Here is a 26,107-nt window from a genome sequence, read left to right as displayed (position 1 = left end):
TCATCATCGGTGCGAAAACGTGTCATCAAAAGAGTTCTCCAGTGAGCCTTGTGGACTGAGATCCCATATTTGGCTGATTTTTGATATAGCGCACTTAGCGTCATATTCAAAACATGACATAAATAGCTCTCATGGTTGGTTATAAAGCATCTTTGAGTGGAATGTTGTCTAATCAAACGCTAACTGAAATAGTTGGTTTGCTCAAAGCCATCAGTTGATTGGGCGGAATACAGGAAGTGAACGTACAGTAGGGTCTAAAAAAATGTGAACCAAAATAATTTGGTACTAAAAGAGTGATTTTGTCATGAATTCCATGTCAGCGTTTTCAAAAAATGTTTTCCGATGCCATTGGTTGAATATATCGTGAACCGGAAAATGTCACAAAGAGATTGATTGCACGTGTCACGTTTCAGTTTGTGACCAACGGGTGGCACCGTTTGGCCCGGCCTGCGGCTGCACAGTTGTTGGTTGTTTTAATTAGTGGCAGTTAAAAGGACTCCCTGAGCGACCATTCACTGTCGAGTCATTGTTTGTTTCACCCTGTCAGGTTTGTTTCATCTTGTCATGTTTTACTCATGGTTTTATTTGCTACTGTGAACCTTTCAGTTGTGATGACTATGTTCTTTAAGATTTTTCCCTTGCTGATTTTATTGAATACAATTTGTCAAATACGCCCTGCTCCTCCCTCCTTTTTTGGGGTCCACCACCACCACCACCACCTTGCAAATCGTGACAACTTGCCTCGTTCGGGCCAAGTCCTCTCAAAGATTAGGGTGGCTGACTTGCTCGTTGCTTAGAATTTTCTGTATCTGTATCAGTTTTGATTATTCTGGGTCTTTGAAGACATGTTAAATTGAAAAAAAAAAAATAACAATAGCAAGGAGTTGCTCACATGCCTTTTGGGTGAGCGTTGGCCCATTCGACGTATTTGTCACAGTTTCACAAGGCTGGGCGTTTGAAAGTCCGACATGTGCATTAGTTTCCCTCCACATATCCATCCATACAGTATATCAATTTTCTGATCCCTTTTAACCCCACAAGGGCATACCCCAGCTGTCTTCGGGCAGTAGGCGGGGGACACCCTGAACCGGTTGCCAACCAATCGCGGAGCACACAAAGACGAACAACCATTCGCACGATTTCGAGTGTTCTAATCAGCCTGCCATGTATATTTTTGGAAAGTGGGAGGAAACCGGAGTATGCGGAGAAAACGGGGACAACATGCAAATTCCACACAAACCCGGTCTCTCCGCACTGTGAGGTTGATGCGCTAACCATTCCATCACTGGGCCACCCTCCCTCTATGCACTTAAACAGGACAATTTGTCATCCGTCTTCTGACCCTCAGCCAATTGCTCCACCATCTGTCACCATCTGATGTCAGCGAGACGCCGGCAAGATTCCAAAGCTCTTGATGCCACACCAGTTGATGAACGATGGCGCTAATGTGCTTTTTTTTCCTTCCCTATTCCCAGTTGACGTCTGCAAAGTCGGCCAACAGCGGCCAGGTGGCTGCGGACGACAACAAAGGTGCGTAAATAACTACGCTCCTGCAAGACCACCCGTCAGGTGCCTGTGAGATGGAGACTATTCGTGTGTCACTGTGACATAGCACCAAACAAAGCCGCAAAAAGTGCTGTTCATGTGTTACATGAGCCGAATCTGGTTGCCACTTTGGAGGGAGGAAATGCAAAATGAGACGAGCACTCATCTGCAACAACAATATAGTTTTTAACTAAATAAGCCTTAAAACTACACACAACATACCTTATTCTATGTATAATAAAAGTGCTATTGTATTGTAATGAAAGAAATACACTGCATTGTGGGTTTTTTTCGGTCCCATCATCGTAAAATTATCAGCAAAAAGCTCCAAGTAGGCGATCGACGTGTGCATTCAATGAGAGGGGGTGTGCAAAGTAGCGCCGGCTGGAGCGCTGTTCTGTCGTGTGCTTCCGCCGAAGATCACTCCGCCAGCCGTGGTGGGTGTGTATTATGAAAATAGTGCTTATTATAAGGTTTAATTTTCATAAATTAGAGGTTCTTAAGACGAAAAGTTTGTAAGATAAGGTGTTTGTAAGTTGAGGTCCCACTGTACATGACTCCTAATTAATGCATTGCATTACATAACCTGTCTAAAATATGTTCAAAAAAGGACTCAGCTCGACTTCTAGCATATTGCAAGCGGCTAATATGTGCAGATTATTTTGACCTTTTGTACACTTAACAGTCATAACCTTGCATTACTAATTATTGAGAAAAAAAAGAATGAAATTTGGTGATCAGGTAATTCTATTGATGTGTCATTCAAAAAAATAAGTAAATACATCAAATAAAAAAAGACTTAACCTGTATTTCACTATTTCACATATCACCGAAAGTCATGTTTTTTTTAAGATATTTAAAAATATAATATAAATCACATATAACTGACTCCGAATTAATTCATTTGGGGGATTTCGTGCATTATATTTTTAATGAATGTCAGTTTTTTCCCCCATTTATTTTACATTGAGATTAGAATTTCAAAAATAATTTCAGTCGGGACCTAATAGAACAACACAATTTGTTAGAAAAGGAGAAATCAAACTTAATTAAGGCCTAATCGGGACCAGAATGTTGAAAAAAGTAAACATCAAACCAGAATGGATGACAAAAGCACAAAAAAACAGAATTTGTTAGGAAATGACTAATTGAGCATAGAATGCTCAAACCGAGCCCCGCCAAACGCCCCCCCTACCTTAACCCCTCTTCCCCAAACCACCCCCCCTTCCATGCAGAGAAGGCCACGGCGGCGAAGCCTAATGAGCAGGAGGAAGAGGTTGACATCGATCTGGAGGCACCGGAAACGGAGAAGGCGGCGCTGGCAATCCAGAACCAGTTCAGGCGTTTCCAGAAGAAAAAGAAGTAGACTGACATTACCGGAATGGGAAATCAGCCCCTCCCGCTAAAAAACTAAATAAAAAAAAAATCAGCTGATGTACAAAAATGTTGGGGTAGGCGGGGCTGTTATTTAAGTGTTGAGGATTATTATTATTATTTTTTGGCTCACGTTTGCAAAGTTTGTTTTTGCATGAGAATGAGCAGAGGCGATTGGGGAGGAGGCGGGGGTAAAAAAAAAACAATCACAAATATGTTCCGATGACGGCCGCAGCTCACGACGCACAAAAAAAAAACACAGACATAAAGACAAGCACACTCGGCTGGTGTCCAGTTTCATGATGGCAAAGTCGACGCATGCGCTGGTTGTCCCTTATGTCTTAAAGACGGACAAGGAAAATGGGGCCCTGTGTCTTTGAAATATATCTGCAGTCATCAGATCCAAGGTGTCATTTAGCACGGCACTGATGCCACTATGGTAACCCGAATGCCTTGCGCACGAGCATCGACGTGCTATGGCGTCGCGTTACGTCGGGCTCTTGGTGTCGGCTTCACCCTCAAATCGGTTCTCGTTCACCTTCAGGACGCTGACCCTGAGAAACTAGGACAAAAGCCGGCCTAGATTCTGAGCACACGGTGCCACCTTGCGACTCTTTGTTAACTGCTAACAAGATCCTAATTAGTCCATTATTATAGGAATGTAACCTTGTTTCTATTTCCAGCCAGGTGGGCACCATTTTCTCCTTTTTCCTTCTTGGCTACAAGCCCCTAGCTGTTCTATTAGACACACATTTCCTTCTTACTCTGCTCGCATTCTTTGGAAATTCCCATTTGTACGAGTTCAATTTGAACTTGCACGGCTATGTTTGAAATCGCCGCATATGACAATCTCCGGAAAAAAAGGATTCAAATGAGTTTGAGAAGGACAAATCCCAGGGGTGAACTGGCTTCAAAGAAAATGACGCATTAGTCAGTAGGCGTGACCTCAAGATAAATATCGACTGACAAAATACAAATCCAGCTGTTTTTTTAATGAGGTATCAAAGAAGCCATTTATGCCCAGCTAGAAACGTTGTCTCCAAACAGATCAGATCTGGCTTCAACATGGCTGCCCAAAGGCCTGTTTTGGTTGTCTCCCTCCTCCAACACACTTGATTAGTATGATCACATCATTAGCAAGAAGCCTGATAACAAAATCAGGTGTGTTAGACGGGAGAGACTTTTAAAACAAGCTGGATAAAACCTTATGAGGATTTGAGAATCCCTTGATAAGAACAATGTCCTAACATTACTCCCCCGTTGAACATGGCCTTGTGGTAAGTGTGGCCGTAACAAGCTACTTGGCCACAAGACGTTTAAACAACTAATCGATATGCCAGTGGTTTCACAAACTAAACAGCCTTATCGGTGCATAAAAAGTCGTTACAGTTGTTGACATAGTTTGGAAGTAGGTCAAGGTTTTCATGGAGCCAGTTCACTCAGTGTGGAAATGGCTTTAGCACATTAGCATGTTAGCATGCGATTTCAAACACAACCATGCTGACGATGGATGTGCTTCACAGAATTTCTCCTTCACATGACAGCTATTTGATTTGTTGAAATGCTTTGTGTATTAACCCCGGTGTGAAGGCATGTGACGTCCACAACTCTTCTTTTTGTGCACTCAATAAAATCTGCTGCATTTGCCATTCAACTTGTCCTGTGTTGTTTTCTCTGCTTTTACTTGGAGGGAAAGTGATAGAGATTAGAGATGACATATCTCTGACAGAAAGTCAAAGTGGACATGAATGAGTCTCTCCCCTTTCTCGTCAGCCTCAAGGTTTGCTGGGAGACTTCAGCAAAGCTTAAAAAGTGACCCATCAGGAGTAGAAGCGCGACAGAGAATGGAATGATTGTTGGAGAATGCTTTTGATCCTTCACATAAACGATGTTTCACAAACAACAGCATACGGCTCTTTATGTTTCTCCCATTGAGCAATCTGACAACATACATAACAAATACAAACATATTGGGTGCATTCAATATTGTTAATGCATTTTTATGTGCATCTGTTGATTTTTTTACAGTGCTCTTTAAAAACAGTTGACGAAAGCAGAGCTAAAAGAGACATCGTCCGATTTTTGATTTCTTTGGTGAGCATGGTGATGATGGCTGCTGATTTCAAATGCTCCACTGGCCTACTTGGAAATGCGCCGACGGCTCTGACTTCTATTGCTTTTCCTGTCACCTGCTGCTGTCAGGACCATAGAAATAGATAGGTTTAGAAGTGGCGTAGAGACGAGGTTGATGGCAAACCCGGAAGTGACGGCACGAGTTGTAGCGTCCATAGTAACGTGGCTTGGTTTGGCATAGAAATAGGATAGTTTTGAGCGTATTTAGGTCTATTTAACGTATGGATGCTGTAAAAAGGAACAACAGTTGGCCGCAATGTTTCGCTTACGGATGCTTCAACTACAAGCTGAAAAACAAAGGAATTTCGTTCTTCAAGTGAGTGAAAATGAAATTTCTATAAAAAGAAAAAAAAAATCGTTTTGCGATGTTTTAGCGACTAATTTCCGTCCTGTTTTCGATCTTCGACCGTGTATAAGTACGTTCTAGCTGTTCTTCATTAGTATGAAATTGAATTGGCTCTGCCTCCTCAAGCATGTAACTAATTCGACACTAAATTTGAACTGCAGGGGTGTGCGTTTCACTAAACATTGCTAACTTAGCAATATTGCTAATATATGGCTAAGTTCATTGTTAACGCTAAAAACGTGTCTCACTAAACATCATTTAGCAATATTGTTAACGCTTAGCAATATTGCTAAATAGCAAAGTTAAGTGAAACGCGCCCCAGGTTAGCCGACTCTGCTCATACAACATACTAATAATTACTTCTTGATCTTTTTGATCCGTTGTAGATTTCACACATATATACACTATACACAGTGTTACATAATCCTCTACAATTTCTGATTTAGTCCAATTCCGATCACCAATTAAGTATGATCATTCTTTATGAATGTTATTTTTTCACGTTTGAAGATTGGTTACAATCACACTCAAAAGATAATTATACTATGTATTTGAATTTTCAATCTTAAAGAGCTGTCATTTCTATTATTCATAACATTTTTAGACTCTGAATAAATATACATCAATAGTGGTGTATTTAATTGCAATTGTATGTTTTGGATTATAAAAAAAATTATAATCCAAAGCATATCTGATCTTGAAAGTTGAGGTTTTTGGATTTGTCCGACTTCACATTGCGCCGAAAGATGACGTGAGAGTGAAGTAGTTGTCTTCTAAAACATATTTAGCCACAAAGTATTAGAATTTCGTCCGGAAGAAAATCGACGAAAAACGAGCAAAAATTATTCATATGGTACGGAACTGTCAGAGGCTACAACGCGTGGCGTCATCAATGACGTCACGACCTGGTGAGCGCGGGTGCAATGCTATTGCCTCCTTTGGGCACTTCTAAACCTATCTATTTCTATGGTCAGGACCGACGACGCGCTTTACGGAAGTCAAAACGCGACTTTCTTCACAACAAACGCACAAATATGACAAATGATGAAATTGCGTCAAAGTTAAATCCTAAATTTTTATGCTTTGACGTTTTGGCGGCGTTATCATTATATTCCGTTTTAAATATAAACAAATGTCAAGACTTGCAACTTCACGACGATGTTTCAGTAGCGGAAGTGTCATTTTAGGGATTTTCACACGAGCTGCTCTCGGCGAGTAACGAGATGTAATACCAGTGTTAACCACAGCGTGGCACATACCACACCAGCGCCTCCAGGTTTGAGGATGTTAATTGTGAAGAAGAGCTTCTAATGCCCTCGAACACTTCGGTCTCAAATGTTACGTTTTTTTCTTGTATCGCGTTGACAGTTTGCTGAGAGTCCATTGAAGTGTTAATAAATCAAAGTCCCCCCAAAACATGGTCATGTGCAGCGTTAACAATGTTAACAATAAATGTTTATCGTTACTGAATTGAATCCTCAACGGATATGATGGAATGTAGGTGAGGGGTACAACGCCTCTCCCTTTCACGCCAGTGAGTGAGCCATCTTAGTCGTTTTAATTAATTAACAATATATTTTTAAAAATCTAAAACTTTGTTGCCCTGGTAACAAAGAATTTGAAATACGTAGAACGATGTATGATTTCACTAGTAACGCTGTTTCTCGGCAACTGGGGGATTTGTCTGAAACACTTTGCGAAACATGCGGATCAAACCTCTCAAGATAGAGGACACTGATTTGCTGTGGCGACCCCTTGAAGGGAAAAGCCGAAAGGAAAATACTTTGCGAAGCTCTTACGCGCAACTATTATGTTCAGTGGTGCACGGTTCATTCTACTTATTGTTGTATATTTGTAAGCAAGCTATACTTTCGTAACCTTGATAATCTTGTGAAATCGTCCCAAAACATGTCCTTCGCGTTTTAGAAAGCATCACGTGAAAGCTGCGAATATGCTGTATGATTCCGACTTTCCTTTTAAAGATAAAAAAATAATCGGGTCAGGTTATTTCCATGCATAATGACGGCGTTCATCAAAAGATGATTCAAGACGTTTCGAATAATTTCGCTGAATGACGTGAGTAGTATGATTCAAGCAAATTAAACCACGTCAATACTTATGGTTATTGTGGACCGATACGTGGAATACGTTGCTCTGCTCGTGCTTTGTTGGAAGCAAAAAGTCGTCAACATTTAACTCACAACCACAAGAAAGGCAAACAATATGAAGAAAACATCTCTTCTTTTTTCACCTCCTTTCGTGGTGACATGAGGTAGCATTTGATTTGGCCACTTCATTGGGGGCAACGAGGTAGACGTGACTTTTAAAATAAGCTTTTATTTTCGTGTAAGAGGCAAAAGCTACTGAGTGTCAACGCTTCGTTTTTTTCAACTTTCTATGGTCATTTACCAGTTGATTGTGCGGGTGTACATTATTTTCTTGTCACACGAAGGAGTCAGTCGAAAATCAAAAGCTCAACTTTGTTTCATGTTCGAAAATCGTGACTAGTCTTCGCGGAGATGAATTGGCCTGTACTGTACTTACTCATGCGTGCTTTGATTCTCTGAAAATATTACAGGAGGGACGTTTTCACCTCATACGCTAACCGAGGAAAACACTTGAGGAGCATAGAATCAAAAAATAGAGCTGATGAGGGCATATGTACAAATGTCTACACGAAATACAGTGACCATTAATTGTAATTTTTTGACATGATGCAATGTTAAGTTTATATTTAGCGTCTATGTAGTGGAAAAGGCTCAGTATCAAAAAACATCCAAAATACTGGTGTGAATGTTCTGATGTATTCAAAGGTTGAAGTTTCAACATTTAAAGTTATTCTTCAGAATCGCAGTAGAGGCTAGAGAGCAGGTCCTGATTTGTTTTCTCTTCCATGTATCACTGAAGGAGGATTTGTGAGTCGTTTGGAGAGCTCATTTGATATCTCATTAGTTTCATCAAGATGGCCGCTCATTGTCGTGTTGTCACCGCTCTCCTGCAGGGGGGTAAGAGGAGCACAGCTGCGATGGCGGTGGCGCCAGCAGACGCATGAACGAGGGTGGTCCGGCCAAGCTGGCCGACCCCAAGGAGGATCCGCTGCCAGGGGTGGACACCTACAAGAACTTCAGTACCATCGACTGGGTATTGGAAAAGAGCAAGGGCTGCGACAGACTCCGAGAGGTACTTTCTGCCCTGTTTTGTGCTTTTGTTACGGGTTTTTGTTGCTGTCGTGTTTTGAGTTTGTGACTTTCCATTTCTTCGTGTGTTTGTTTAGATTAACAGCAAGAGCAAAGAGTCGCTGTGGGCTTTGTTACTCAGCATCAGCGACTCCTTCTTGGGATGGCTCCTCATGCTCCTGTTGGGTCTCATGGCAGGCATGTAGCTCCACGTTGGTCACATCCGGCACATTCACATGTTGGTGTTTGGCCCAAAGTGAAACACGTTTTTGTTTTTGCCTCACCAGGCACAGTGGCGACCGCCATTGAGATAACGAGCCACTGGCTCACGGACATGAAAGACGGCATCTGTCATTTGGGCTTCTGGTTTAACCGCAATCGCTGCTGCTCCACCTCCAACCAGACTACATTTCTGGAGTGGGACCGTTGTCCTCATTGGCAGAGCTGGGCTCAGCTTATCACCGGGACCTCCCAGGTACCCCCCAACCCCTTTCATCAAAGCTTTTTTTTAATTCCCATTGAAAGAAGGAATTAGCAATTTTCCTGCAGGCTTTCTCAGAACCTTGCGTGACATTAACTTAAGAAAACACAATTAGACATTCATGAGTGACCTATTCAGCAATGTATCCATCTATCCATTTTTACAATCCGCTTATCCTCACAATGGTTGCGGGGGATACTGGAGCCTATCCCCGCCATCTTGGGGCTCTCGGCGGGGGGGTACCCTCAATTGGTTGCCAGCCAATCGCAGGACACACAGAGACAAACAAACATTTACACCTCCGGGCAATTTTAGAGTGCTCAATCAGCCTGCCATGCATGTTTTTGGAATGTGGGAGGAACCCGGAGGACCCGGAGGAACCCCACGCGGGCCCTGGGCGAACATGAAATTTTCCACACAGGGAGGCCGGACCGGATCTTGAACTCACAACCTCTGCACTGTAAAGCCGGTGTGCTAACCACTCGACTACCGGGCTTTTTTTAACCCTCTTTTTTAATGTGGCAAAAAAACAACTTATGCACAAAAATTTCACCAATGTATTATTATTTTTTCAATATTTTGCTACATAAAAAACAATTTTATGTGGCAAAAAAACAACACATGTATTTTTTTATTTGTGTATTTATGTTTGTTTGTTTATTTGTATTTATTTTTTTTATTTTTATGTGTTTTTTTTTATTTATTTTTAATTTAATTAATTATGGGCAATTAATTAATTAAACACCGACAAACATGCAATTTAGAAAGCACCTTCAAAGGACCTGTGTGTGTGTGTGTGTGTGTGTGTGTGTGTGTGTGTGTGTGTGTGTGTGTGTGTGTGTGTGTGTGTGTGTGTGTGTGTGTGTGTGTGTGTGTGTGTGTGTGTGTGTTTGTGTTTCTCAGGGTGGATCGGCCTACCTGGTGGACTACCTCATGTACATGTTCTGGGCTCTTCTGTTTGCCTTCCTGGCTGTTGCATTGGTCGTGGCTTTTAGTTCCCATGCGAGTGGCTCTGGAATCCCCGAGGTGAGTGCTCTCTGCAAATTTTCCACTTGCATCTTTATGCTTTGGCCTTTTGTGTTTCTCAAAAGCACAACAAGCATCAGCGTTTCCGGCTCGGGAAGCCATTTTGTGGACACGTTTAATGATCAGAACATTTGGCTCAGCAGTGTCGTGAACTCCAGTTTTTTGGCAGGGTATACACTGAAAAACCACACAGCCACAAATAGGTGACAACTCCCACATGCTAGTAACGTCTTAAAACCACAACTCCAACTTAACAGTATATAATCACGATGGCTTGCAAAAGTGGCTCTCTGGCAGGGGTTCAAATATCGACTTACAGCTGTCGGGCCCCCTTTTCTGCTCACGTCTTACTTTGCTACTACAGATCAAAACTATCCTGAGTGGTTTTATTTTCCACGGCTTCTTGGGCAAGTCGGCGCTGGTCATCAAGACGGTCACGTTGGTGTTAGCCTCATCATCCGGGCTCACCGTGGGCAAGGAAGGGCCGCTGGTCCACGTGGCCTGCTGCTGCGCCAACGTCCTTTGTCACTACTTCACCAAATTCCGACAGAATGAAGCCAAAAGGAGAGAGGTACCAAGAACACCACAACACACCACAAAATGTTTGTCCGCCTGTTTCGAGACATTTGAGAAGCTCCGCTTGGTTGTCAGAACCGAAATAAGGGTTGTATTTGCTGCGCAGGTGCTGTCTGCGGCGGCCGCCGTGGGGGTGTCGGTGGCATTCCAAGCTCCGATCGGCGGCGTACTGTTCAGCCTGGAAGAGGTGAGGCTCTACGACGCCTTACGTCAGCGTGAACAAACAATTTGGGTAAAATATATTTGTGGTGTGTGGTGGGGGGGGGGGTGCGGGCAGGTGAGTTACTACTTCCCCCTGAAAACTCTTTGCCGTTCGTTCTTCGCCTCCCTGGTGGCCGTCTACACGCTGCACGCCATTCACCCGTTCGGCAGCGGCCATTATGGAATGTTCGAGGTGAACTTTCACGCCGACTGGCACCCGGTGGAGCTGGCACCCTTCATCCTCTTGGGGGTATTCGGAGGCATGTGGGGGGCGCTCTTTATCAAGGCCAACCTTGCGTGGACCAACACACGTGAGTCCTCCTGCTTGCTGGCGTCTTTGAGGCCTGGTCATCACGCACACGTGTCCGTTCATTCCCTCCAGGAAAGTTGACCCGCCTGGGCCGATTTCCGGTGACAGAAGTCCTGTTGGTAGCGGCGCTGACTGCCTTGCTGGCATTCCCGAACATCTACACCAGGATGAGCGGCGAAGAGCTTCTTTCTAAACTCTTTGACGATTGCTCGCTGTTCAAATCCTCGCTGCTCTGCGGATATCAACAGGTAAGGCGTGTTCTCGGCTCGTCGTGTTTTTGGCTTTGTCATGGGTGATTCGGTGCTTGCGTGTGTATTTTCTAGCCTGCCAATGGGTCCCAAACCGGTCAAGGCAACAATGCGGTGAGCCGGCCGGCCGGAGATGGCCTCCGTACGGCTTTGTGGCAGTTGGCTCTGGCCTTGCTCTTCAAGATGATCGCCACCATCATCACGTTTGGCATGAAGGTCACACATACACACACGACCGCACGTCTGCTCACAGTTTTGATCCATTTCTGTCTCATTCTTTCCGAAAACAATTTAATGGGGTCAAATTGCAGTCATTTCATATTGCACATTCATCCTCTTTTCACAACCGCTCATTTCGCTGTCTGCTTTGACATTTCTTGTTGTTTTGCTTCCGGGGAGGCACTCTCAGTCATTGGTTATCAAACTAAGGTCCCCAGGTTCACGTGGGTCCGTGAGCTGTACTTTTGGGGTCTACATGGACAAATTACAGAAAAATATGATGGTTTATAATTGTTTAACTCATTCAACTGCCTGGAGCGGCTGGAGAAAAATGTCAGGTGTGATGTGTGATAGAAGGGTTTCAGCTAGGATGAAAGGAAAAGTGTATAAAACCGTAGTGAGACCAGAAATGATGTTTGGACTGGAGACAGTGCCACTGAAGAAAAGAGAGGAAGCAGAGCTGAAGATGTTGAGGTTTTCTTTGGGAGTGACCAGGTTGGATAGGATCAGGAATGTGTACATTAGAGGGAAAACTCATATTAAAGGTTTTGGAGAGAAAGTCAGAGAGGCCAGACATGGTTTGGACATGTCCAGAGGAGAGAGAGTGACTATATCGGGAGAAGGATGCTGAGCCTTGAAATGCCAGGCAGGAGACCGAGAGGAAGACCGAAGAGGAGGTTTATGGATGTGGTCAAATGGGACATGAAGGTAGCTGGTGTGGGAGAAGAGGATGCACAAAACCGGGATAGATGGAGGACATTGATTCGCTGTGGCGACCCCTGAGGGGAAAAGCCGAAAGGAAAAGAAGAAGAAGAACTGCCCTTCACTAATTTATTCGGGAATTGAAAAAATGACGAGTTTCATTCCAGAATTTTGTTGTTTTTTTCTTGCGGGGGTGCCGATAAAGCGTTGGTCAGACCTCTGGCAATGATTTCCCTTCCACGAGGGGGCAATATTTATATTGCTTTTTGTCCATGTTAGCGCTTTGCTTCAGCTGTTGTTAAAGTGCTATATAAACCAATATGTATGTATTGCCAGTGTCTGAAATAACGTCTGAGCCGGACACCCGGGACGTGCAACTTTTATGTCATTATTATTATTATTATTATTATTATTATTATTATTATTAAAAAGCATTGCGGAAAGAGGAGTTCACATGGCTTGTAGCAGACAATGCAACGCAAACATTGCATTGTGCAACATGACGGACAAACGACAACTGGATCAAAATCATCAGCAAGGGATATTCACGAATTAAACAAGGGAGCATTTGTGATAGGTACCGCTTTTTCAATCGGTTTGACAAGACGCCAGCCGCCCCCGGCCCACCGTCAACTTCACCTGTAGCTGCACCTGCACCAACTCTCACTGTGGCCTTACCCTCCCTGCCCCCTCTTACGACCAGCTTTCCACAACCAACATCTGCCCTCCCAACCGTTGCCACACCCTCAGCCGCCACTCTGCCTCCTGGTTCCTGCCTGTCTGTCACAACTGCGCAGGTGAGGAACCAACTGAGGAGGATGCAGGTGAGGAAGGCAGCAGGTCCGGATGATATCAGTTCCCGACTCCTCAAGACCTGCTCCAACCAGCTGTGTGTCATTGTCCAGCACTTGTTCAACCTGAGTCTGAAGCTGGGCAGAGTTCCACAGCTGGCGCTGACGTCTCACCTGATGAAGACGCTGGAGAGACTCGTCCTCGCCCACCTGCGACCGCTGGCAAGCTCATCACTGGACCCGCTACAATTTGCCTACCAGCCCAGCATCGGTGTGGAGGATGCCACCATTTACCTCCTCCATACGGCGTTGCTGCACCTGGAGAATGCTGGGAGCACGGTGAGGATCACATTCTTCGATTTCTCCAGTGCCTTCAACACCATCCAGCCAAGTCTACTGGGGGACAAGCTGCGGCATGCCGGAGTCGACCATCACCTCACATCCTGGATTACAGATTACCTCACAAACAGGCCACAGTACGTGAGAGTAAAGAACTGTGAGTCGGGCAGGCTTCTCTGCAGCACCGGAGCGCCGCAGGGAACAGTCCTGGCTCCATTCCTCTTCACCCTCTACACCTCGGACTTCAATTACAACACCCCAACCTGCCACCTTCAGAAGTTCTCTGACGACTCAGCTATTGTCGGCCTCATTACAGAGGGAGACGATAGGGAGTACAGGGGACTGACAAAGGACTTTGTGGACTGGTGCCAGCAGAATCACCTCCAGATCAACACCGGGAAAACCAAGGAGCTGGTGGTGGACTTCTGCAGGAAACAATCGTCACCTGCACCATTGAACATCCAGGGTTCGGACATTGAGAGGGTGACCTCCTACAAGTACCTGGGTGTTACTCTCAACAATAAACTGGACTGGACAACAAACACGGATGCCCTAATCAAAAAGGGACAGAGTCGCCTCTTCCTCCTCAGGAAACTGAGGTCTTTTGGAGTTCAGGGGTCACTCCTAAAGAGTTTCTATGACTCTGTGGTGGCATCAGCCATCCACTATGGCATTGCCTGCTGGTCAGGCAGCATCACCACCCGGGACAGAAAAAGACTGGAGCGCCTAGTCAAGCGGGCCAGTTCTGTCGTGGGCTGCTCGCTGGACTCTCTGGAGGAGGTGGGCAACAGACGGATGCTAGCTAAACTAAAAGCTATGATGGACAGCCCCTCCCACCCCCTCCTGCCCATCCTGACAGCTCTGGGTAGCTCCTTTAGCCAGAGACTATTACACCCGCGCTGCAAGAAGGAGAGGTACCGCCGCTCGTTCCTACCGACTGCTGTCAGGCTTCACAATTCCCAATGATCACATGTGAAAAAAAACCCCAAAAAAACGGGACACTTGTAAATATGGGTTGTTGCAATATATCTAAATGCATTTCTTGATTCTGCACTATGTACAGTCTTGTTTATAGAACGGTTTTTGCACATCTACATTTGCACAGTATACAGTTGACATTTTTATTTTGTTATGCTTAGAATATCTTGTTTTCTATCCTTTCACTCCCACCCCAACCCCATCCCTCTTCAATTGCTGCTGTGGACTGCAAATTTTCCCATTGCGGGACGAATAAAGGTATTCTGATTCTGATTCTGATTCTGATTCTGACATCCGAATAAGTGTCCTCCATCTTACCCGGTGAATGAGTTCAAAGTGAACTTCTACATATGGGCAGCAATAAGACAAGCGTATATTTCCTGAGAACCACTTAAAAACCTTTTGTAATCGTGACATCACATTAGTTTAACATCCTGAATGAATCTGTGATGGAATTTTTTTATGTATTATTAGTATTGAATATTGCAATTACATATATATTTATATGTACAGTGATACCTCGGTTCTCGACCATAATCCGTTCCAGAATCCTGTTCGAAAAGCAATTTGTTCGAACACCGAAACCATTTTTCCCATTACAAATAATGTAAATCGTTTTAATCCGTTCCAGCACCCTGAATGTTTACCTTTTTAGTACAGTATTTTATACATTATTTTATGCATGAAATTGCACATTAAAATGCTGACCAACACATAAAAAGCAATGTATATCTCAGAAAATGTTAAGCAAAATGGCATAGACACAAATAACATAAACATAAATGTAACCCAGGCTAATCGTCCGTTCGTAAAGAAAATAATTATGAACAGGATTTCTTACCTTTGTAGTGGTCACCAGAAGGCGCAGTTGGACGGAGGAAGGAAATTTATTGTTTGGAAGGAGAGTCCCCTTCCATAAAAACTTCAGGGAGCTCTTCTGTCTGAGGGTTGCTCACACGTTCAAATCTCTTTGCTACGGATGACTCGGCTACAGGATGTTCTTTTCTCTTAAAATATTGATCCAATGACACTTGCTTCCGCCTTCTTTTTAGCACTTTTTGTAAGTGGTTCATGACAGTGTCGTTGAAGTCATTGTGGCTGCAGCTTTATCAGGGTGATGGGCCCATTTGTTACACATTTGTTTAATCTCGGACGTCGGGGCATCCTTTCTTGCTTCCTCCTCCAAAGAGGACATCTCTTCCTCCACCTTTTTCTTCTGCTCATTCTGAAGGTGGAGGAGTTCTTTTGTGGTGAGCTCGGCTTGATGTTCGTCCAGAAGTTCCTCCACATCATCGTTGTCAATTTCCAAGCCCATGCTCTTGCCCACAGACACAATGTCATCAACGAGATCTGGTTCCTCCTCCCCCTCAACAGGAGCCCTCGTGCTGGTCCCTGCAACACCAAAACCCTCGAATTCTCGCTCGGTGACACACTCGGGCCATAACTTCATCCAAGCAGAATTCATCGCCGGATAGGTCACAGCATCCCATGCTTTACGGATGTGGTTGATGCAGTGCACGATGTTGAAATGGCCTCTTCCAAAACTTGTGGCCTTTGCTTGGTTGTAGCACTCACTCCCATAGCCATATCACTAGATTTCACAGCCTCCTTATACTTGAATATCGTACTGATCGTAGGTTTTGCCATGCTGTATTCCCTAGCCAGATCAGACACTCGCACACATCCTTCATATTTTGCTATTATTTCTTTCTTAAATGCAATAGTTGTACGCACTACTTTTCTTTTTTCACTTGTAGCAGCACTTACTTTCTTTGGAGGCATAATTAGGGGCTAAAACTCTTCATACACCTGTATTAAACGCGAGAGCAGCAAAACGCTGCACGTCCGCAAGCGACAACAGTTGGTCACGAAGAGAGCGAGACACCCGTACGCCGCTCAGCATCCCAGCAGTCACGCGTCTTACCAGCGTTTGAACTCCGATTGTTGTTCGAACTACGAAGCAAAAATTTCTCAATTTTTTTGTTCGGACTCCGATTTGTTCGAACTGTGAGTCGTTCGAATACCGAGATTCCACTGTATAATGTAATATATGATAATATATTATACATATGTTTTGGGTATGACCAATACATGACATTTCTGATTTATTGAAAATACACATTAGTCAATCAGTCTTTTCAGGAAGTACAAAAAAACTTAGAGTACAAAACCGTATGTGTTTCCACGTCACAGGTTCCATCAGGCGTGTTCATCCCCAACATGGTGGTGGGCGCCATCGCGGGACGGTTGCTGGGCGTGGGCATGAAGCAGCTGGCCTACCACCACCATGACTGGATGGTCTCCCGAGACTGGTGCTCACCTCACAAGGACTGCATCACGCCGGCGCTCTACGCCATCGTTGGTGCCACTGCATGCCTCGGTAGGATAACCTGCTTCATATTTTTGGCTGTGGGAAATCTCTGGATGATTTAGTGTTGGTCAAATGTCTTTTATAGTTTTATTCAATAATTTCCTGGTAATGTTTTTTTTCACACTTGCCGTCGAACATTGCTTGAGCAAGCTGTTGGGAGACATTCCAAACTCAGTTTTCCAAACTCGTTAGTCAAACTGTACATGAGTACTTCAAATGTTGTCCACTGGGGAGCGCTGTTGAGTCATAATTAGATGAAGCGTTCAACATGTCGCAAGCGCAGAATTTGAAAACAAATGTGCAAAAATGTGTCCACTCTAATGCCAATGTTTTTGTCATTGTCACTTGAATTCCAGGACCCACAGAATATTGAGTTTTAGGACTACATAAACATTCAATGCCTTAGACTCTTCTTTCATCAGAAAAAAGAGTTAATTCCTCAATGATATGGGTCTGGAGTTATATAAGCTTGAAATGAGGTCGGCTATCCAAAATACTTACAATGCAATACATGCATATCGGTTTATATAGCGCTTTAACAACAGCTGAAGCTGGAACAAAGCGCTAATATGGAAAAAGGGAAATTCTCCCCCCTTGTGGAAAAGAAAAGACATTGCCAGAGGCCATGGCCAGCGCGTTATCTGCACCCGAGCATGAAAAAAACAACATCCGAACAAATTCGGGAATGGCGCTCTGTCACATTTTCAATTCCCAAATAAATTTGTGAATGGCAGTGAATGAGTTAACAAATGGTTTTCCCATCCATCCATTTTCAGATCGGCATATCCTCACAATGGTCGGGGGGGGGGGGGGGGTATTTCCCAGCTTACTAGGTAGTATGCGGCGGACACCGTGAACCAGTTGCCAGCCCATTGCAAGGCACACGAAGACAAACAACTATCTGCACTCACACAATCACACGATCAACCTGCCATTCATGTTTTTGGAATGTGCGAGGAAAGCTGAGTACCCGGTGAAAATCTACGTGGCACTAGGGAGTACATGCAAACTCCACACAGCGAGGCCGGAGCATTAAGTGAACTCCCGACCTCTGCACTGTGAGGTTGACGCACTAATCACTGTACCCCCGGGCCGCCCATAAATGGTTTTTAAATCTAGAAAACAATTTAATCACAAAATGTTTTTAAATGGAATTCTGTATACATGTTTGAATTTTGCATATATGCTGCATAGACCCCGGTCGTGTTCTAGTAACTTGAGCTTTGCAGTGCGTAAGATAAGCATGTCCCTTCTAAGGCGCTTCTTGGTGACCACAGGTGGCGTGACACGCACGACAGTGTCCCTTGTGGTGATTATGTTTGAGGTGACGGGCAGGCGGGAGCACATCATGCCACTCCTGGTCGCCACCATGACCAGCAAAATGGTCGCCGATGCTTTTGTCCGGGTGGGATTCAATGAGGTGAGGCTCCGTGTGTGTGTGTGCGAGGGGTTCAAGCTGCAGGTGCGAGTTTGCCCATGTTCCTCCCAGGCGCTTATCCATCTTAAAGGCTACCCCTTCCTGGAGCCCAAAGAAGAGGTTGAGCACAGCAGCTTGGCCAAGGATGTGATGAGGCCCAGGAAGTCCGATCCCGCCCTGGTCGTGCTCACGCAGGACGGAATGACACTGGGTCAGCTGGAGGTAAATCCATACACGGGTTGGGTGGTATATCGGTGATATGGTATCCCCACCAGGGTATGCAAAGACATTCAGCACATGCGGACCTGATATATAATACAACATATATTTTTTGACAGCCCATACGAATGTTCAGTTGTGTTTTCAACTCAATATATGTTTCTTGTAACTGCAACGGGATTGATATTCTATTAGTCACATGAAAGCCCACAAACCCAAAATGAGATGGCATTTTGGAAATTCCCTGTTCTGATGAGATTGGATGTGTTCAGATAGGTACTGTTGTGAATTTCTCAAACCGCGTTGAGATGACGGATGGATCGGTTGCGCTTCAGGCGCATTGCTTAAACAATGAACCTACCACATTTTGGCATGTTTTCCTCGGCATTGATTCAAACGCCAAAAGCACAAGTAATTGTCAAGTTACGCAAGATTTTTTTTTAAATGCTCCATAGAGGGAGAGTCGTTTTGGAAAAGGAATCGAAATACAGTGCTGTACGTACATTTCAGACCGGCGGCGGTCAATGCATTGAATTGATAGAGCATAAGAGAGCCTTGGCTCTGAGTGCCTGCTGCGTTGAAATAACACGTTATAAAACGACACATGGGTTTTATATATATCATATGTGATGTTTTGTAGCAAAACATGGGGCATCAAAATCCCCAACGAGTTAAATGCGTTAAGAGCGAAGAGAAAGAGACTCAATAGCGCATGCATACCTGTCAACCTCCACGTTTCGATGCCCGTACAAACTGTCGTATTTTCCCGTACAAAATACAAAGTAATCTTACACCATTTTTTTTCAAACGTCTTTATTTATGTAGTTTAACATGTTATAGTGTACATGTGTTTCGTGATATCATTCTGTACATATTCTTAATAAATAATGACCGATATGTTTTCCAGACTTGTACGTGTTTGGCGTGGCTCTTTGTATCAAAATGTGTCTTTAAATTATAGAAACCGGAGGCAGCTACTTTCACATCTTTTTTGGATTGGATTGGATTGGATTTGCCTTTATTAGTCTCGCAGTGGAGACATTTACATTTCAGCAAGAGGCAAGCAACACAATACAAATATTCCACACCTTTCTTCGAAGCTTGTATCAATCCCTCGTATCATCCTGACATTTGCTCCCACTCTTTGTGATGCTTGCCTCTTCCATTTAATTTAACGGCGTTTGTGATCGGAATGATGCAATGGGAAATCCCCAGGCGACAGACGCATGCGCACAGTAGCATCAAACCGCTCGCTTCATTTGCAACGAAAAAAACGATAGTTCTAGGCGAACTCGTTTGACTTGATTGATTTGCCGTTTCGTGATCGTCGGTGTATACCGGATGGTACCCATAATTGACAAATCTGCGTTTTTCCATACAGATTTCCTTGTACGTCGTACACGTCTTAAAATGGATAATAAACGTACTTTGTACGGCAAAAACAGGTATGCGCATGCGTCCTGTCAAACCGGGTGAGTTATGACCGAGTTGCTACCAATAAGGTAGCGAGCCCAAAGCAATTGAGCATTAAAATAAACTCTTGGGCAGTGTGAGCGCGGCATTTTTTATGACCACCTTTGTCTACTGGCCTCTCACAGTGGCATAGGAATGGTGTCTGCCCACTTCAATGCCCCAGATGACACGAAAAAAACAAAAACAATGGTTAGCTTAATGCTACATAGCAGCTTTACACGCGAGATCTAAAATTAGTCCAAAAAACTCAAGGTGTCAGAAAAAGAAAAGGTTCTTCCGTTCTAAGGTTGACCCTCCGGGAATCTTGAGTTTAAGGTAAGTTATTGAACACTAGAGGTTGATTCTTTGTGAAGCTTTGGTTGAAGTGAAAACCACCATGTAGAATATTACTTAGTTAAAGGACAACCGACGTCTCCGTACAGGTTGTGTCCATAATTTGTAAAATGGCTTCAAATGACTTCTACTGAGCGTACTTTACAAAGATTCCACGGCATATAGCTGTTTTACGTTTTAAGACTCGCGCTGAATATTCCGGAAGTCTTGTTATTGAGTTGGTACGTGACGTCACTGAAGGAACGCCCCTGACTGAAAAAAAGGAGACATTGTAGCAGTCCTTCCATCACGTCAATGCATTTTGCTGTGCTTGTTTGGTCTGAAAACGTCATGTTGCACCAAAAAGGCAGAAGAGGGCGTCGAAGCTCCATGTAAGGAATTAATCAGCCTGTGGAAACGGGCTGATTAATTCCTTACACGGAGCTTTGTCACCATTTTCTGCCTCTTTTTTTCGTGCTACACCCCCCCCCCCCTCCATTGCCTCAAAATGGCACGGAATAAAGTCTTTAATCAATTGCAATCATGTATGCTTTCCTCTTCAGAACTATTTGAATCATATTCATAACTGGATGAGTAACAAGAAAGCATCTTCTCCGAATCCGAAGCCATTGTTTTGATTCTCCAGCAAGGCAAGATGTCTTGCCGTGACAACACGAACATGGGGGCGGGACCTTCTGAAACTGGCCACTTCCGGGTTCATTTTTTTGCAGATTTTGGACACTTTCACTAAAGTCATTTTTATTGGTGTTTTTCATTTGACTAAAAATATCATACTGCTTGTTTTGGGTATTTTAGATCCTATAAAATGTTTTTCTGATGTCAGTTCGGAAACAAAAAGTGATGTCGGTTGTCCTTTAAAACCCTTAGAATTGTCCGCCATTTGCTGTGCTAGTGTCAAAAGTCAGTTTATTATATTGAGCATGCGTAAATATTGAAAGTTAAATCATTCACTTTATTTAAATTAGATTTTCTTGACTTGAGTGGTGTAAAGTAATTTCAAAAGTTCAAGTAGCTTTATATTAAATATAGTATGAAAACAGTTTTATGTGAGGGTGAATGCTGTTTGTATGTTTTCTGATCTGGCGTTGACCCTCGGTAACAATATATTGCTTTGCAGGCGCTCGTGAAGAGCACAAGCTTCACTGGCTTTCCCGTGGTCGTTTCCCAGCCGTCCAAGAGGTTGGTGGGATTTGTTCTCCGAAGAGATCTACAGGTAGCCATAGGTGTGTGCATGTGGATCTATGTCTAGTTTCTTTCAGTTAGTTTCTCTGTCCAAGTTGTCCTAAAAAAATCCCCGTGTGCTGTCTCACTCCAGATTACGCCCGTCAGCATCAGAAAGGCGTCAGTGCGTCCCAGGTGGTCTTTCGACAGCACGCTCGCACTCAGACCTCTGAAGAGCCTCCTCACATCCGCCTACGGGGCATCTTGGACTTGAGCCCCTTTACCATCTCCCACCGTATGCCCTTGGGCATCATTACCGACATCTTCCGCAAACTGGGCCTGCGACAATGCCTTGTCACACACAATGGGTAAGCGTGCGCATGCGCGCAAACACACACACACTCACCGACTTGGCCAATCTAGGAGCGTACCAAGAGGCTTAAGTGTTGTAAAATAAGTGTGTGACATTCAAAATGACTTGTGTCATTTTGCTGTTTTGTTTTTTTTTGCTCTCGATTATACTTGGGAATAGAGAACATCCATCTTTTCTCAGTCATTTACAGACGGGTTCGTGTCAATGAAAGTGATTCTGAAGGCGTTCATAAAGAGCCGCAAACACCCATTACGTTGCGGTTAGAATTGGAATATGACCGAAATTTGGGGGGAACTTTGTTGACAGCTGTTGCTGTTTTTTCATGTTCATACTTTTGTCCCTTTGCTTTTATTCTCTCTCACAATGTGTTTAAAAGTCTTTTTCCATAAATAATAATATTACATTTTATTTCAAGCACCTTTCAAAACACCCAAGGACACTTTACATGTGCTTTATATGTACTTTAAATGTGTTGAAAGACCTAAATAACATGCCAGAGTTGTATTTAAATGGGGTATTTCTACATAGTTGTCTTGTATCAAATTACGATAAATGAAAAATCCATTTTCTAAAAGTTATCCTAAGTGCTACTATTGTGTTCTTCACAACCAAACCAGGAAGTGAGTTCAGTATTTTTCATTTTTGCTTGTTCTTTTGCTGGTTTGGGTTATTCACAGACATTAGTTGCTCAATGCGAGGTGGTTGTAAGACAGGCAGATGGGAGCAGAGCCAGTTAGGACTCTTACTGTCACCATAATTCTCCCTCAAACCACTTGAACGCTTCCCTTCCAAGTCAGCGTGGTTTGAGGTGGCGCATCGAAAAAGTCACCCACCCCCAATACCCCCGCAAGCTTGACTTCCCATTCCAGGGCAGGTCGCAAAGGGCCTCTTGTGGTGGTGCGGTGTTGTGTAGTTTAGCCTCATTGCGCTTGTCTTTTGTCTCCTGTTTGTGTTGCTGTGTGCTTAGGAGGCTTCTGGGCATTATCACCAGAAAGGACATTATCAAACACATGGCCCAGAATACCAGCAAAGATCCCGACTCCGTTTTCCTTAACTGAATGAGGCTGAACACCCGCTTGGATCCCATACTGATTTTTGTGCACGACCATCCGCTCTGTGGGGATGTCTGGAACCAGGAAAAAAAGTTCCCCATTGTTATGTGGGAGTAGCCAGATGGAAGCCTCTGGAATATTTCACATCTGCTCCATTTTTGTTGTTGTCCTTCTTTTGGGTTCCATGTGAAGGAGTTAGCGGCCTCCTCTTCCTCTTCCTCCCCCTCCTCATCCTTCCTCATCCAGTTTGCCGAGGATTTGTGAGCAGATATAAGAATGCGAGACGTCAAAAGATAGTTTGACTGAGCATCCCAGTGCCTTACCCTACGGCCGTCGGACGAGACCAGATGGAGCACTCCGAGTCAGGCCTGACCCCCTCCTCCTCGCAGGCCCCCGATACCTCCAGTATGAGAAAGTGACGCAGGCGTCGACAAAGATTGGCAATGAACATATCACAACGGTTCTCCGCTCTAAATTATTCCTCCGTCTTCATCTGCCTGATATGAGATTTTCCCCATTTCTTTGTCTTACCTGTGAACCAGATTGCAATACGCCAGCTCATCAAGACTCCCGACAACTATTATTCTGCGCTATTATAACACCTCCCAGGTTTTGTGGAATTCTGCTCGCTTCCTTTATTTAACCGTTTGGAATGCGAGATGCTGGGGTGGCTCGCTGCTGTTCCTTGAGTGACCCTGGCTGGACGCGCCTCGCGTGTCGGGTGGAGAGGAAGTGGAAAGGCTCTTCTCCCACATGTGTTGAGCTGGCGTATCCCCGTGAATGACTCGAGGCAATGTTGCCATGATAATTATTATTGCATTTTTGCAAGTGCGTCCTTATTTTCACTTTTAGTTTTGCCTCAGAGCGCCATTTGAAGTGAAAACTCGATTCAAATATTTTAATCGCGTCGTCGTATTATTCCATCGGCAGACTTGGCCCATGCGTTTTATTGCTCCACGCATGCACATTATGTAGACACATTTAATGAAAAAGCCTTTGAGATCACAAAATGTTCTTTGAAACTGACAAAAGTCATAAATACAAATTTAGTGGAAAAAAACCCGCTGAAAATCGTGACATTTTATTGCGGTCCAACGGAATAATGCTGGGGGTGGTTAAAAAAAAAAGCTTGTGAAAATGGCTCAAATTAAAAGCCTCAATGTTATTCTCAGTTGCACAATGTTTCAAGGCCTTCAAATGATTTGGTGAAGACTGTTTCAACCATGTCAGGTTTGAAGTGTATTTTTGTCCAGATGCCTCAAGATCCTTTGTATTCATGCTGCTGTGAAGTTTGATGATCATATTATCATATCATCATTTTTTCACATATTTTCCCTTGTGAATTGAAAACAAAAATCCATACTCATCTTTCAAACAACTTGTAAGTGGTGAGCCTTGGAATTTGCTGATATGCGCATTTGCTTGCTGTAATAGGCGAATGTTCTTTTGACAAATGTGGGTTGTTTTTTTTTCTTTAATCCTGTTGGTCATGTGGGGGAAGAAGTCGTAACATCTGGAGAGGTCTGGCGATCGCATGTTTCGAACCGAATAAGGTTGAACCACTTTCCTCTCGGGGGCTGTGACAAAAAAAGCTGTTGAGACACAATTCAAACTGATTAGAACTACCATGTTCATCAGTCCTCTCCAAAAATATTAAAACAGCAGTATCAATTTCTTTGTTTTGGTGATATCGTGTAGATATTTGGATATCATACCAAAGTTCCCCAATCCATCTTAGCTTTTGTGGTATTTACATCAAGATGTCTTAACAACTCAGGAGAGATGTATCACCTTTGGTTGGAAGTCACACACTTAAAAGTGAGCAGAATGATATGATTAAATGAACCTCAAAGTTAATATTAACACAGAATATTTGGTGGCGTAAACCTCGCTTGCTTTAACAGCATCAAGCACGCAACCCATTGACAATACCAGACTCTCTGCATACTTCATTTGAAATGCTTTTCCAGGCCTTTACTGCAGCCTCTTACAGTTCTTTTTCCAGTCTATACCATTCATGGCCATTTATAACTCCTTAATGAAGTCCTTTGTTGTGTTGGCAGTCAACATTTTGCAGGCCTTGTTGGATGATGAAGCTCTTTCTGATTAGTTCCGCTGATTTTTTTCTGTAACTGTCCAGACAAAATCGTTTTCCATACTTCAGAATTCAATCTGCTGCAACCGTCCGTAAAGACTTTAAAGGACAACCGCAGTCACTTTTTTGTTTCTTAACTGACATCAGAAAAACGTTTTATAGCATCTAAAATACCCAAAACATGCAGTATGATATTTTTATTCAAATGCAAAACACCAATAAAAATGACTTAAAGTGTCCAAAATCTGCAAAAAATTGAGCTGCGAATTGAGCATTTTCAGAAAGTCCCGCCCCCAGTTTTTGACGTCACGCCAAGATGTCTTGCATTGCTTGAGAATCAAAACTGGCTTCAGATTCGGAGAATATGCTTTCTTGTTACACCTCCAGTTATGAATATGATTCAAATAGTTCTGAAGAGGAAATCATACATGTTTGCAATGGATTAAATAATTTATTCCATGCCATTTTGAGGCAACATTAGGGAGAAACCATCACCAGACAAGAGGCACAAAATGGCGACCTCCTGTGGCCACCTTCGTTTCCACAGGCTGATAAATTCCTTATATGGCGCTTGGACACCCTCTTCTGGCGGCTTTTGGGTGCAACACAAGGTTTTCAGACCAAACAATACAGCAAAATACATTGACGTGATGGAAGGACTGCTACAATGTGTCTTTTTCTTTCGGTCAGGGGGCGTTCATTTAGTGACGTCACGTACGGACTCGTCACCAACTCAAAAACAAGACTTCCTAAATATTCAGCGCGAGTCATAAAACGTAAAATATAGCTATATGCGGTGGAATCTTTTTAAAATACGCTCAGTAGAAGTCATTTGAAGCCATTTTACAAATTATGGACACATGTCCGGAGACGTTGGTTGTCCTTTAAAAGAAGAAATGAAACATGCAAAGCACCAATGGGAATGGAATGCCAGATTGGATTGTGGACAGAGATGAGCTATTAACAATTTTGGAAAGTTTTGTGAACTGATGAGACCAATGCACGCCGACAGAAGATCTGTAAATGATTATTATCACTATTATTATTGATTTTTTTTTTTAATATGTTTTAGAGCCACAAAAAACTCTTTAATTCTCCCGAAATTTGTTTTTCTCCACTGTTCAAGTGGGAGTGATTAAGAATCCATGCAAAATGATGAAACCAAAAA

At 43.5% G+C, this 26,107-nt stretch overlaps 1 protein-coding gene across 1 annotated transcript; it reads left to right on the top strand.

Annotated features, from left to right (window-relative positions):
- Positions 1–7,362: 7,362 nt before the first annotated feature.
- On the top strand, positions 7,363–24,979 carry clcn5b (Cl-/H+ antiporter 5b). The gene is made up of 16 exons (XM_089017753.1): positions 7,363–7,474; positions 8,400–8,578; positions 8,673–8,772; positions 8,862–9,049; positions 9,959–10,081; positions 10,446–10,652; positions 10,764–10,844; positions 10,935–11,169; positions 11,241–11,416; positions 11,492–11,632; positions 16,639–16,825; positions 18,094–18,236; positions 18,306–18,455; positions 21,376–21,481; positions 21,574–21,787; positions 22,760–24,979. The coding sequence occupies exons 2-16, from the start codon at positions 8,447–8,449 to the stop codon at positions 22,848–22,850; spliced, it is 2,274 nt and encodes a 757-aa protein (XP_088873879.1). The 5' UTR covers positions 7,363–7,474; positions 8,400–8,446; the 3' UTR covers positions 22,851–24,979.
- Positions 24,980–26,107: the final 1,128 nt, after the last annotated feature.

This window comes from Hippocampus bargibanti, linkage group LG02 (assembly GCF_051943395.1).
Source record: "Hippocampus bargibanti isolate YZ-2025 linkage group LG02, ASM5194339v1, whole genome shotgun sequence".
Lineage (NCBI taxonomy): Eukaryota > Metazoa > Chordata > Actinopteri > Syngnathiformes > Syngnathidae > Hippocampus > Hippocampus bargibanti.
Note: the sequence above shows the minus strand (reverse complement) of the source record. Positions and strands in the feature narration are given on the sequence as shown.